The 14,919-nt window shown below is 41.1% G+C and overlaps 2 protein-coding genes across 2 annotated transcripts; both read right to left on the reverse strand.

Moving 5' to 3' along the window:
- Positions 1-717: 717 nt before the first annotated feature.
- Positions 718-11,177, reverse strand: LOC308366858 (atlastin-3-like). Its single transcript, XM_080840630.1, has 14 exons — positions 11,136-11,177; positions 9,342-9,567; positions 8,750-8,884; positions 7,412-7,516; positions 6,960-7,010; positions 6,417-6,473; positions 5,138-5,230; positions 4,789-4,927; positions 4,394-4,521; positions 4,183-4,239; positions 4,007-4,078; positions 3,454-3,645; positions 2,746-2,985; positions 718-2,034 (listed from the first exon to the last, which is right to left on the reverse strand). The coding sequence occupies exons 2-14, from the start codon at positions 9,543-9,545 to the stop codon at positions 1,972-1,974; spliced, it is 1,536 nt and encodes a 511-aa protein (XP_080696756.1). The 5' UTR covers positions 9,546-9,567; positions 11,136-11,177; the 3' UTR covers positions 718-1,971.
- A 1,276-nt stretch (positions 11,178-12,453) lies between these two features.
- Positions 12,454-14,455, reverse strand: LOC308366865 (forkhead box protein N2-like; the record flags this gene model as incomplete). Its single annotated transcript, XM_080840639.1, has 4 exons — positions 12,454-12,746; positions 13,337-13,392; positions 13,599-13,720; positions 13,868-14,455. 4 exons carry the CDS (start codon positions 14,453-14,455, stop codon positions 12,454-12,456), a joined length of 1,059 nt encoding a protein of 352 aa, XP_080696765.1.
- Between the last annotated feature and the right edge of the window lie 464 nt (positions 14,456-14,919).

Genomic DNA, 14,919 nt, shown 5'->3' on the forward strand with positions numbered 1-14,919 from the left:
AGCTCATATAACTTAGGCCTGCCAATTCCTTTTAGGCGACAGCAACACAAATGACAAAAGCATCATGCTGCTTGTTCCTTCAGGATACTTTCAGGGCTACTCCAGTCCAGTACCTATCGTATGAAGACAAGGCATAAGGAGCCTCAAGGCCCAGTGTCAAATATCTCCCAATGAAACCACATCACAATGGACAAACATCCACTGTTCTATATCCTCTTACTATAATCAAAGGACAGTGTCCTTATTATACAAACTTTTCATTTTACACCGATATCTGTTTCTGTTATCGGCGTCATTCTTGAAGGAGCTACTAATTCCAACACACAATGGTTATCAGTCTGTGTACACATACCTCTTTGTCAGACACAGTAATTGTTTAAGAAGGAATACAGTAGGACTTTGTACTGATCATAATTCATTTAGGTGTGAGATTTGTTTTAGTCACATAGTACACAAGCCCTGTGATACCTGCAAGTAGTCAAGTCTACTTAATGCATTTATAAAAGCAAATACAACATTTCATGCAAAAAACATAATTATCACAATCATAGTGCTGCCACCAGGAGAACACAAGCTATAGAAACAGAAGTCAACACATCAGAATAATGCATAAAATACTCTTTATTTGGTTATTGTCGCTTAAATCTGTTCAAAAATATGACTTATACCAACAGCTTTAAAAGCTGACGAGAAAATGAATTCCATGCATACATTTTATTTCTGGAATGAATAACAAAAACGTGACATCACAATGCAAATGTGGGCAGGATCATTTTAGAACACTCCTCACACCGACTACTCAGTCATGGAATGGATGACAGACATGGAATGTGATGAGAAGAAATATCAAACAGGGATGGTTATGGCAACCTCAGCTGATAAGAGCATCACCATCAGGCTGCCGGTGGATCCAGAGAGTCCCTTTTCGTATTTGGTGGCATCACTTTTCTTAAAGCATGAAAAAGGGGCAAACCTCAACCAAAAAGGGACACCAACACACTCATGACTGACTGATGATGGGCCGGAAAGAAAGAAAAAAAGGAGAAAAATCTGTTGCGTTGTTTTCTTTTGACTGGACACAGAACATAGATATGACAAACATCTTTGGAGAGACTCAGGTCCATCACAGATTTGTGGTAAAATGAGAAGAAGGGAGCACCACATAATCTAGAAGGTTTCAGAGTTACTGTAAACAGTTCTCAGCTCTCGAGCCCTGGGTCCGAAAGGGAATGTGACGGGACGTAACTCTCTCTCTCTCTCTGCCCCCTGAGAAGCATTAGATTGACTACATAGCGAGCACAGGTGTGGGGAGACCTTTCAAGCAAAAGTTGAACAGCCAGTGCCGTCAGTCCAGACAGGAATGACGATTGACTGTGACCCGGAATTGGTTCAGAATTCCCCAGCGAAACAATTAACATGCTTCTGATATGAGGAACAGGAGGCAAAGGGCACAAAGCTGGAATGCACAAATGGCATTGTTACGACGCAAGCGAAGCTTGACCAATAGGCAGCAGAACAAAGTTCAGTTTTCGTTTATATGTCAGCATGTACACCATCACAGTGTTCCATAAGGTTTTTAACTAATTCTGAGAAGAAAAAAAAAGCCATAATAATTTCAACCAAATTTAAGAAAAGTGCAAATTCACTAATTGGCTTTTTTTTTTTTTTAGCTTCAAGTCATATAAATTGAGAGTACATTTACAATAAGCTGGTTATTGGCAGTGATGGTATGAAGTCAGCTTAAAAAGGTTGTGCATATATTAAGATAGCAAACGCATAGCATCTAACATCAGATGCAGGCTGGTGATGTCATACTTTTCTTTTTTCTTTTTGGTAGGTACAGGCTGATGTGCTTTTAAACGTAGTGTCGACACTGTTTTTGTTTGTCCACAAGAGCACACATGAGGGATTCCTCTTGGCTGCTTTTCTGGATACATCATACTTTGTGATTTCTTGACTGGCAGGTAGCTTCTAGCTTGATTTCTTTTCCTGAAGAGCGGGGGGACCTCTTGACTTGTTCAGCACTACAGTAGCCTAAGAAAGAGATTGACAGAAGAGTTTGATCGTTTGTTGCATTAAAACACTGACAGTGTGGGTCTTAAGCACAACAAAATGACACATTCCTCAACTTAACAGGGAAACTTTCTAACCTGGGCCCCTATTTTTAGATCTTTTGGGGTCCAAACATTTAGTAAGGACAATTAATGATTGAAAAATGGCTATACAATGTTACAATCCCATGCATCTGTGTCATAGTGTCTGACAACATGGAAAGGATCCTGGAAAGGACCTGTGTCTGTTTACCTCAAGAACTGCAAAAGAAAACTGTAGAAAGTTAGTTTCTACATTTTCTGTAGTTTACGTTTTGTTTCTTTCCAGACACTTTTAATAACATTATAAGCCTGTAAGTGGCGAACATCAGCGGTTTACTCTGATGCAGATGCATGCCCCCCAATAGGATTATATTGTATAGCCGCTTTGCTGTTGCTGCTTATAGCGTTCTTACTCAATATTGGACTGATTTCAATCGTTAATTGTCCTTAAAGGTATGGACCCAGAACGATCTAACAAAAAGGGCCCAGGTTGAAAACTCCTGAAGTTTCCCTTTAAACAGCATGAAGAGCAGGATACACTAACATGTTTACATTTGACAACTTTTCAAATTCATTTAAAACCAACAGTGAGTGGTTAGTTAGTAAGACCTGAGGTTGAGGAACAGTTCTATCATCATTGTAAAGACCTCACCTGTTCCAGTAACACCCCTGCTGCCTGGTCTATGGCAGTGCCCACCCCGTGGTATTGTCCTGAGTAGCGGATGAACGCCCAGGTCAGCATGGATAGCATGGACACACCAAGGGCACAGTCACAAGCAAACGACACAGATGCCAGGCCGATGAAGAGCAGGATGCCAGACAGCACGTACAGGAGGCACACAAGGACAAAAAGCACAGCAGGCGTTCGGAATGCACTGAAGACGTTCTTTGACTGGAAAAAGCAAAAACAAAATGACCAAATGATATTAACAAGCAGGTATCAACACACAAACACACAAAAGGCTGATGTGAAGTACAAACTACCTTCTAACATTATTGCTTATGCCATGCTTAATGTGGGGCATGTTCAGGTTTCTCAATGTGTGGAGTTTAAATGTCTAGACTCAGACACCGAAAATCCAGAAAATCAGGAAACCTATGGAATGTGGCTTTGCTACAGATGAAGAGGTGCGATATTTAAAGTACGAAGTAGAAAAACTGAAATGAAGTAGGTCTTCTTTTACAACCAGCCAGCTTTGCTTGTGAAGGACACTCAGCTAAAATAGCTAAAGCTCTCTATATGTGCATATAAATGTGATGTTTATAAACACTATAAAAGCTATAAACACTGTAAACCGTAGACAAAAATAAATAGTATTCTGTTTTCATTTCACTCCAGAGTCCTGGCTCTGGCACTTGCCTCATTGTGTTTGCTGAAGGAACTCCAGAGCTCCTCCAGTTCGGCCTGCAGCTGGGCCTGGTAGCGGTCGCAGAACTCCTGGCCTCCCATCTTCTTAGTGGCCGTGAAGAGATGGAGGGCATCATTGAGACAGAACTTGTGCTTCTCCTCCAGTGAGGTAGGGGCGACGTAGGGCAGGTCTCCTCCACATACCTGACACACAGGGGCAGAGAAGAGGAGTTTGGAGACTTTACACAGAGGGAAAAAAAATTCGCTTCAGTCAACATGGAAAAACACTGAATAGACCTGCGGACACAGAGCCCCACCTTTTCATTTGATCATGGCAGCTACATTCTATTTATGCATGGCATATCAGCAATTTTTTCATTGGGTATCCGTATTATGCAAAGGGACAACGGATGAAAACTAGCTAAGCAAGCTAATTCCGGTGCATTTACATTTTCTGGGAAATGTTTATCAATGTACACTCGCCTTTTTCAAATAAACGCATGAATTTAAAATAAATTATTGCTCAAAGCGCATGCATGTATGTTTATGCGCATTAGTTTCTCACCTTCTCCATGTTCTTGTAATATTGGTCTTTGGCGGCAGCGACTGCTGCAAGGTTATTGGCCTCTGCTGTAGCCTGGAGAAGAGTGAAGGAAAGTTACTACAAGTTTGATCACGCTTTCGAGACTTGGCTCAAGGCCAGGGAGACTTGGATGAGAAGGTAGACAACAGGGAGGTTACCATCAGCATAGACTTTGGGTGTGGCAGGTCTTCGCCCTGGTAGATCTTGATGTACGCCTTAAGTCAAACAAAATGAGATGGCACTGTGAACACTACGGAGGAGTGGATGAGTCATGGCACGGAGTCATACATTTCAATATTCTGGGCACCCAAGAGAAAGTGAGGATGTCTGCAGAGTTGCCGGCACATGGGCCGGGATTGGCGGGCTCACCTTAAAGAACTCGACCAGGCCTCTGCAGGTCACCTTGGTGCCGTTGATCTCCTTCTCGGCCAGGGCATCAGGCTTCAGCAGTGTGGGGATTAGGTTGCACAGCTCCTCTTTAAACTCAGGCGCCACGTCTACAGTTTAGGTGGAAAGGGGCACATCAATGGGAGTTGTGAGGGATCTTCAAGGTATACACTAACAAAACGAGTACATGCTTGGAGCTTTACTTATTATAAATATAGCACTTGTCTAGCACAATAGGAAACATAATTATGGGACAGGACGGTGTAATTATGTCAGGTAGCCAAGATGCCTTATCAGGCAGACGCCCAGAGCTTGCTATCAGGTTACTAAAGGCAACTCGGAAGAGGCTTTTTTTATGGACATATGGAGTTTCATACCACTGAGTTGGCCTTTGAAGGAAGGACTGGTGGCCACTTTTAACCCAGGATGTGGTAAAAGGAAACAGGAAATTGAGGTGAAACAGGAATGAATATGCTCTCTCACTGTCTGCAATTCCTCATGCTGAGTCTCCTTTACCTGGGGGTCACACACACACACACACACACACACACACACACACACACACACAGGAAATATCATGAACCCTACCTATCTTAAATCAAGTCTAAAACAGTTTGAATGTGTTTATACTGCACATTTCTTAAAAGTCACTGTTGCCATTACGGTCTATTGGAGATGCAAATTATGACAATAATGAATCCAGCAGTGTTTACAAAGTTACGGTACCTGCAGTCGTTTGTCCAGAAACTCCCTCCCTCCGCTTAAACCGTACTTGTACTCATAGGGGAAGCTCCAGTCTCGAATCACGAACATGAGGGACTGCAAGGAGAGGCCACCAAGAGTGAGAAACCACAGAAAAAAAGTACATACTACAAATAATGAGTGGAGGTATCAGTTCTTCCAAACGTCTCCAATCATCTATTTAAGGTTACCAAAGCTTTGATGTTTCAGAACACCTCCAGGGTAGGTGCCGAGGGAAAATATTCAACTACTAAGAATTACTTATGGTGCTTTCTCACCAATTAGTTCATTTACATAGCCTGAGTGTGAGTGACTGATACTTTGAGAGCATTTATGAGTTGGTCCAGTGTGGTTTCTCTGAGGTGTATTCGACTTGGCATTGCTAAAATCCAGGACAATTATTTTACATACCAGATAAAAGGGTGGTGAAAAAAAAAATCACATTGAATACACACATCAACTGATTATGGAAGAAATGGAGATGTTGTTACATCATATGCCATTACTGTTACTAATTCTTTGTTAATTCTTCAAAATCTCAAAACCCAAACGAACCTCACACACCTCTCTGCTCCAGAGTTTGATTCAAATACATTTGATGTGTCTGGAACGTATATTTATAATATATTAATCATGTATTTATCATATATTTATCATATATTTATCGTATATTTATCATATATTTATCATATATTTATCATATATTTATCGTATATTTATCATATATTTTCTGTGTTAAACGAGTGACTACTGATGTACTTCTGTCAGGGCACTGACACACCAGTCTCAAATCCTACCTTAAATGAAAATAGTACCAAGATAGATGCATGTATAGATCTAATCAAGATCAAATGGAACATTACACATTTGTAACTTCTCCTAAATACAGTCTAGCCGGTAGTCCTTGACTATATAATTATAATAATTATAATAATAATAATAATACTTCCTACTCCCTTCCTTGAACAAAACACAATGTTCTGTGATGATCAGAGACTCGTCACCACTCTGGGTCCATTAATAGCGTGATACTTCATTTAACAACATTAATCAACAACATTAATCAGAGTCCACACTCAGGAATAATGTAAAATCAAAGTTCTGTGAGTGACATTGTTATTATTAATTGTTTGTCGAAAGAACCAAATGATAATAACTGACCAAAGGACAAACCTGCAGCACACTAGAGTGTGATAACTACATTTGGCTGTATTTATCCAAGTGACCAGGTAACAGCATAAATAATCCCAGCCACTGTACATACCTGAAAGGGCTTCAAGAAGATCTCGTCCATTGCAAGACGACCATACTCTGTGAAAAGCTGCGAGGACAGAAAAACATACAATCAGACACAGACACACACAGACACACACAATCAATGATCAACTCATTTTCTAGAAAAGTTGCAACACCCCCCCCCCCATATTTTATTCTTTAGTGATGCTACTCATGCATAGATGCGTGGTCAGAAGGTAATATCTTATTGAAGCATTTCAAATCATGAATCCAATTTGAATGCCTTTCGCCTCAGGCCTGAGGAACATTAGTGATCACATGACTGCCAGATTTTTACTTCCAGCTGCCAATGACAGCCAAATAGTTCACCCATAAAACCCAAAGCATAAGCTATCCCCCACTGCTCCCACAGTAGACCATTTCATCCCCGCTGAGAGAAAACCAGGCCAAAGGCAATGACGTATAACCCTCCGGGTGTTGCAAAACACGCAGACACACTTAAGTTGCAGCGTATTGCTAACACTTAACAGCAAAAGTGCTGGTGTAGGGGCAGTGTGGTCAGACTGCTAACCTGAAGCTGCTGGAGGTCATCTTCCTGGATGTTCTGTGAGAGGTTGTAGATCTGCAGAGGACATGTAACAAAAATGAGGCACTCTGTCGCTGGGACATTCGGTGGTAGACCAACAACAAGTATCACTTCTGCTGCTAATCACAGCTTCCTCAATAGAACTGACACAAAGTAGAACATTTTTATTTTCATTATTAACATAATTATTAGAAGCTGCATTGTATATATACACATACACTGGTAATTGACTCTCTGAGGAAATGGAATCTGCCACACCTTATGGCCACAGGTGATTCCAGACAAGGGGCTCAAGAATGGAATGGCATGGCAAACACACAGAGAGAGAGAGAGAGAGAGAGAGAGAGAGAGAGAGAGAGAGAGAGAGAGAGAGAGAGAGAGAGAGAGAGACACACACACACACACACACACACACAAAGTTGAGGCCTTTGACATACCTGCATGGAGCTAGTCATTGTGCTGAGGGCAAATATTGTAGCGCAGTCTTTCACTGTGGACTGGTTATCAAAGGCACCCTGAGTGTCCATCAGAAGCACAGCAACCTTGAAAAGACAGTGATGTGATACAAACATGTGTCAGAAAGATCAACATTACCAAGCTTCAGGACCGGCTCGAGATCTGTAAATAGAGCATCTGACCATCACACGAACTGGAAAGAATTCCAGCCAAATTATAATAGTCAAACATAACATAAACATTACATAAACATTCCAGAAAACGAACCCAAATTGTAAAAATGTTTAAATCAATGTCTAATTGTCTTTTAATGTTCAACCTTATTGGTTGGTTTTACTTTATTCCAAGTGAAGTTACCTCAAGAGTACAAGAATGCAGATTAGGGTTTTAAAATACACCTAATTAAAGGGCCCCCTCAAAATGATTATATTTTCAGGCCATCTAGGAAATATATCAATTTGAAACCACAATGAAATAATACATCATGTGTTTGTTAACCACCCTTAACACAACACAGGTACACTACATGGCAACTCGGCTATACCTGGCTACACCAAATGCCAGCACCTAGATGAGATTATACTAATTAGGATGTCACAAACACTCAATTATCATGTTAATGTGAGTTCAGTACACTACAGGATTAAGTAAATTGTGTTGGTTTGATTTATTATTAAAAAAGATATCACGTTTGAACAAGGACAAAATCAAGGCTATATGAAAACATAAAACTAAGGCACAACAATATGAATGCGACATAAAACACAAATGAAATGCTAGATCTACACAGATCAGCAGATGGGACACTTTCTACACCTATCAAAATAAAACAGCACAAGATTGAGTAGATATCTGATTCTCACTTGTATCTATCAAGTGCACAGTGCAGTAAGACATAGCTAAAAGGAGAAATTAATATTTGTAAAATACCTTTCACACACTTACACAGAAGATAATTTCTTGCATATACAAGTGGATCATCTTTTAATATGTACAAGAACTTCCAGATATTGCATGTATATCATTTTTTAAACAAAATTAAATGTTCACTATCCAGGACACTATCTTTTAAAATGTATTATGCATCTTAGCAACAAGGATGATTATAGCAAACAGTCCTGTGTCTTAGAACCCTATGAAAGTGGAAAAAGATTATTTGATTATCGAAATTTTGAACTTTATGGGTCTCTGTAGGGGACCAAATCACAATAATCTATCTCTACATCCCAGCCATGGACACATAAAGCATTGTGCAAACTTCCACGGCCCTAAAAATGTAAGTTTAAGAGCGCATCTCCCTCCGCACCCTGCTTCAGTACCTGAGTGCCGTCACTCTTGTCCACCAAGAACACCTCGCTCCACAGCTGGATGCCTGTGGTCTCAGGTTCTGAACCCCCCCTCCAGGAAAACCCGGTAAGTTCGTCATGTTCCTGTCCCAACCAGTTCTCTTCGTTCTATGGAGTGGAAGAGGTCATTGGGGGAGGGATGGACAGACAGAGAGAGAAAGAGAGAGAGAGAGAAAGAAGAGCAGACAAAGACAAAAAGATCCTTTAAAAGACTGATAGACACATACAATACTATTCAATAATATAGTCAGGCTCCACCCAGTAACACCCCCCCGCCTAAACCCTCCATGCCTATGATGGATAATCACTAGCATGTTCTAGGGCCCCTGTCCAGCTCTGTGTGGCGCCTCTAGAGCGTTTAGAAACAAAAGGAAAAGTGAAGCGAGTGGAAAAACAATGGTGGCAGTTGTGGTACAGCAAAATGTCACAAAACAGCACAAGTAGGTGTCATCACAGGAAGAGGACCAAGCCCACTAAAATGACACCATCTTACCCTTACTCAATGTTACTTAATTTTGCTTAAAATGTACACAAGTGTACAGCTTCTGTGCACGTGATCACTTACCCTCCTGCGCATATAACGAAGCATGAAGTCTAGAAGAAAGCTCTTGCCCTTACGGAAGGCCCCAGCGACGGACAGCACCACTACATGCTTGTCTCGGACCTCTGGGGCAAGAAGAACCTTCTCCAAGGCCTCTGTGTCAAGGTCAAAGGAGTGGTCCTCCTTATTTACCCGGACTATTTGAACTGAGCAAGGCTCACTCCCCATGTTGCTTCCCTGATGCAGCAGCCTGTGGTGGAGACACATGATTATTGACAAAACTAATAAAAACAGGGATTTACTTCACATACAAAAGGCCTTAATGATGTACAACATGACATTAATTGCAACTTCTATTCCAGATGTAATAAAGTACTTGCTTCTTGTTTCTGAGGATATATAGCTTTCTTCACGTTTGTGACCAGATAAGTGGTTCGACGGCTGGTTTCTCTATCGAAACAAACCTGCGTCTGTAGATGCGCACGCGGAAAAATGGGCCAATGGTAACAGCGAAACGCCAACCGCGTGCTACCGAGCCACTCACGGATTCCACCGCTGTTGAATGAGAAGCTTTGTTGTTCCACGGCGACTACCCACACCCGCCGGCACGAAAACACAAGCAACATTTCTGAGGAATTAACCACTGCTAATCAATGTGGATAAGCAAGCAGCAGTCCAAGCGCTCAGACGTTGGGGGCTGTTATTGGTCCAATAGGCAAGAATACATAAACCCTAACGCCCAAGTAACTCCCGTTTCTGTCATGAATGACACCTAGTAAGACTGACATTACTTGCCAGCAGAGATTACGAAATAATGGTTAAGGTCCCAAAGGACTGCATACGTTTCCAAATGATGTCAAAGTTAGAGAGAGTCGACGAAGGACCACAGCACCATCGAATTGTATTCTATGGGTCTGCTTATTTGAACAGCTCACCTCTTGTTGAAATCAGAATAATCTAAACGCAATTTTGCAGGTGCATTCATTTTTCAAGCAACAATTAATAAATAGCTTACAAATCACTCATACCTCCCCGTCGATACAAAGATAGACTAGAAAAGACACTGTCTAGAAAAGAAAGAATGACAAATATGTGGTTCCACCCTGAGTGTCATAACACCTGTATGACATATTACAGGTACGCTACTGTGATCAACTAGGAGTGAGGGGTAACATTGCATGGTGTATGAGCGGTTCTTTATCGTGTAACTACAATAACATAAAATACCAAATATGAACGGCAAATTTTAACGAACGGCAAATTAAGTTGACATGCCGAACTAAATTATTCACTGTTAGACTATTGACGTTGCCTATGCAAGCCACATACAATCTAGAAACTCCATAGATTGTTTGACGGAGTGACCTGGATAAACACGTAACTAAATGGACATTTGATTGGCTTTGCTAAATTAGCGAACGCTAAAGGGTAGCTAGCTACGCTAATATGAACGTAGTTGGAAAAGACTAGGGGCTAGCTAACGCTAGCAAGAAAGCTAAACTAGCTGTACGGGATGGGATGATAATAGGCTTGCTCATATTAGCGTAGCAAAGTACAGGTGATCTAAAACAAACGGCCAACATAGCTTCATTGTCCGAATACGACTTTAAAACATCCGGGTGGTACAAAACGCGTAAAATAAAGCTGATATCTTGTTTCCACAAGTTACTTAACGTTAATAAAACAGTTAAACAAGGCAGTGAAGAGATGCGGAACACCATAATTTGTTCACACTCATCCAACAACTAAGACACGATAGTTTATTAACAGGGACGTTGCAGTCACATAGTACACTTCTTAAACAACAGTTATCCTTACCTTTGGTATCCGTCAATTAGTCCAAGCTTCTTCTTTACAGTAGCTGTGCCTCAACTAATACACTCCAACTAAACTTTTACCAACTACGAATCCATTTGACACTTCCCACATCCAACTGCCCGACAGGATTTGTAGTTCTTTTGGCAATTGCTCATAGCGTCTAGTCGTCATGATGGAATGTAAGTGAACTACGTAGTCGAGTATGCTTTTCCCCACTTGAGGAAATGTCATGTTTCTTGGAACATGTAGTTCTTCCAACGTGTTACGATTGCGGAATCAGCAAAATGTACTGATATCCTATTCATTTTAGATGCTTTTCGATAATGTATGAAAACTAAAAATCACAATTTATTATAAGACAGCACAGGCCTTTTACACTCATTCATAAGGTCATATAAAAATAAAACACAACGTATCCTTTGAGAAATGTTTGTAGGCACCATCAGTTTTTCCATGATTTCTGCCATAAACAGAGGAGGGCGTGTATGCAGACCAAATTGCATGAGAGTACCCATAATTCAAACCACATTCTTCCACCAACATACCAGAATATTCACATACATTTACTCACGGCGTGTTTAAGGTATTCTGCAGTGTTCACATTCATTGCAATATGACGATCAGCTACAGTAAATGTCCGATTTGGGATATGTTTTAGGTAAATAAAAAGGAGTTCTATATTTAACCATTTAAAGAACTCTTTATTGCCATGCAAATTATACAGTAATTATGTGACCGACTTATTCCATGAAGCAAGATACAAGTAAATTCAGCCACTTACATAAGAAAGCAATCAAATATTCACATAATGTTAAAAAGAAGTCTACAAAGTCTAAAATGTCTCATAAGTAACATATTAATCATCCACTATGAACTAGGACCACAAGATTAGTTATTTGTGGATATTTGTGCCCTGAAACAAAGTGGAACCACTGGCAGTATTCTTACAAAGTGTTTAAAGTGTTCCTTTATGAATAACAGGTAATTGATCCTTATCGACCACAGTGTGAAAAACACAAAGATAATAACACATTTAGTCAAGGAATTATACTGCAAAATCTGAGAGGAATGTTGCTTTCCGTGAGCCTTAACATTTCAAGACGAGGGTTCAAGTGCATTGGCTGATTTTCATGTGAGGTACAGTACCTACATCACTGTGTGACAGGAACAATTCCCAGGCAGTTTTATGGTGTCAACACTGAACATCCATTCCATAAATAGTCAGCATGTAGCAATGATTGCGTGTCAAGTCACACACATGTGCATCAGTCTCTGCGAGTGTGTTTAGTAACTGTAGTTGCTTGACCTCATATGTTAATTAGCCAGAGTGTCCACCCCCTGCAAGGTCGAGGAGTGAACCGGCAGCTTCCTGGGCCTCTGTGTCCAGCTGTAATATCTCTACTGTCTCCAGATCCAGGTCAGCGTCTCCTGGGAGCACTAGGTACTGGTACTGGTTATACTGGTAATAATGGAGCTCGATGTAGCCACTGTCAGCAAGCGGATCTTTCTCACCCTCCTTTTCAGCCTCCTCGTGAAGTGTCACAGACTCTATAGCAACCAGCTCCTCCTGGTCAGGGGTCAGGGAGCAGGACATACTGGAGGAAAGGTCGTCTGGGGAGGTGGGGGAAGTGCCAGAGAAGGTTAGACACACAGACTTGACAAGGATACTTAATATTCAATAATTACTGTATGAGTAAATCTAGATTTGCAAATGTGTTTGTGTGATGATTACAGAACCAACACACATTGCTCTACTTTAATAAAGTTAAGAGCAATTATAGTGAATCCTTCACAGTTATTTAATTCTGCTGTTGCCCCAGAGAAGTAGCTCAGTGTGTAGGAAATACTACCACTCATTGACACAAGCTGAAAATCACTTTGCATAAGCGCCACTAAAAGGACATATAAAGAGGGCAGCCCTGGTGTTGCTGTGGCTATAGGTTGCCAGGGCAATGCCATGTTGTTCCCATGACAATACCACCCAAACACACCAGTTTTGCAACCAAGCGAGAAAGTCAAACTACACAAGAACTTTTTACAAAGTTAACTAGTCATAAAGAATAATGGGGAAAATCGGACAAAAAGGAATGAATCTGAACTCCTTTTTATTTTCTTAGCTTTCTTACTAAAAGAGACTTATTGAATACATTTCATCATATGACTGGATTTCAATTGTGATTTTAATATTGGTGTGGTCCTACCTGACATCTCGACAGTTTCACACATGACCGGTAGTCCATAATCAGCTGCCTCCTGCCTGCCCCATGGAAATTAAATGGCATTAAAGTTTAAAAATTTAAAAAAGAATTTAAAAAAGAAACTGTCACATTAAGGAGGGCCACTGGCATTTCCAACTGGTATTCATTTTTCCAGAAAATAATAAAAAAAATAAGCTATTAAGAACATCAATAAGATGGAAAATGTGAAGTCCACCATGATTTATTTCCACGTGTTTACACTTACAATACAGGGTTGTTTAGTAGATTGATGTTGGTACTGTGGCAATAGTGTGTCTTCTTCAGCACCTCTAATAGAGCCGGTCGATATTCTGGACACACGCACCACAATGACCCCTTTCCACCAGACTGTAAACACACCACACAAAATGACTACAACTCATCGATTCACAAATGCACGATAACACACACAAATATCTAAGAAGTGAATAATAATTAAAACAAATCTAAATCTGACTGAGTACATAGAAATGGTTGTCCAACCTGGGTCCTCACCTTACTCTTATCCCTGTTGATGCGGCTGAAGCTCTTACTCAGGGACAGGTTGTGCCGAACTGAATTCCTCCACCCACCCGGGGCAGCCCTGTAGTAGGAGAATGTGTTGATGATCCATTCATAGATGCCCTTCACCGGAAGCTGTTTCTCTGGTGAATCCTCTATTGCCATGAATATGAGGCTGCTGAAGGAGTATGGGGGCTTGCCGAGGGCAGAGGGACCCTGTGGGGCGGGCGCGTGGTCCTGAGGTTCTACACAGGCTAGTGAGGAGATCTTGAGCAGAGGCTGCATGGGGAGTAGGTTACGTCTCTGGTGAAGCCAGCTCAGGCAGGTCAGGTCATCCTGGTCAGATGGGAGCGGTGACCCGAGGCAGTGTGAGGTGAAGTCAGCAAAGTGCTGAGGAAGTGTGGGACAGGAGGGAGAGGAGTGGGTGAGAGGGAAGGAGATTGGGGTGTAAGGGGACAGGGGAGGAGAGGAGGGCACAGTGGCAGAAGAATGAGGTAGTGAGGGAGACAGTGAGAGATATTTGCAGGGAAAGCCTGGGGACTGGATGGGAGACAGAGGTGGCAGTGAATGATCTTTCTCCATCGCTCTCCCTGCTACAAACAGGTGATATTCACATGAACCTGTTGGAAAAAAACAAAGAATCAACAAACATGTAAGCAATCATTTGTTGGACCGCATCTCAAAGGAATGTCCCTACACTGACAAAATATTCAACATCTAGTGGCACTATTATTTGCAAAGATTGAGTGTCAGATATAAAAAAATATTGTACAATATAGGAGATTATAATCAAAGACATATATAAACACAGTTAAAGACGGATCCAAAGGTACAGTGGACAAAAGAGTCGTGCAGTTCAAAGTCCTAACAAATTATTTTTGCTCCACTATTCATGTGTAAATGATTTAGCAAGCCATCAAGCGGATCTACGGGCTCTGAATGACGGAGACGGACAGGTGCACATAAGAGATAGGTCTTTATAAATATATATATTTTTTCTTTTTTTTGTGAAGTCAGACAAAATCCCTAAATCTCTTTCCAGTTAG

Source organism: Sprattus sprattus (assembly GCF_963457725.1).
Source record: "Sprattus sprattus genome assembly, chromosome: 6".
Taxonomy (NCBI): domain Eukaryota; kingdom Metazoa; phylum Chordata; class Actinopteri; order Clupeiformes; family Clupeidae; genus Sprattus; species Sprattus sprattus.

Coding starts and splice junctions, on each gene's coding strand:
- LOC308366858 (XM_080840630.1), bottom strand. CDS start 9,545: ATGGGGAGTGAGCCTTGCTCAGTTCAAATAGTCCGGGTAAATAAGGAG. Junction 4,522..4,788: donor CTTCAAAGGCCAACTCAGTG/GTATGAAACTCC, acceptor CCTAAACTGTAG/ACGTGGCGCCTGAGTTTAAA. Junction 3,646..4,006: donor ATTACAAGAACATGGAGAAG/GTGAGAAACTAA, acceptor CCTGTGTGTCAG/GTATGTGGAGGAGACCTGCC.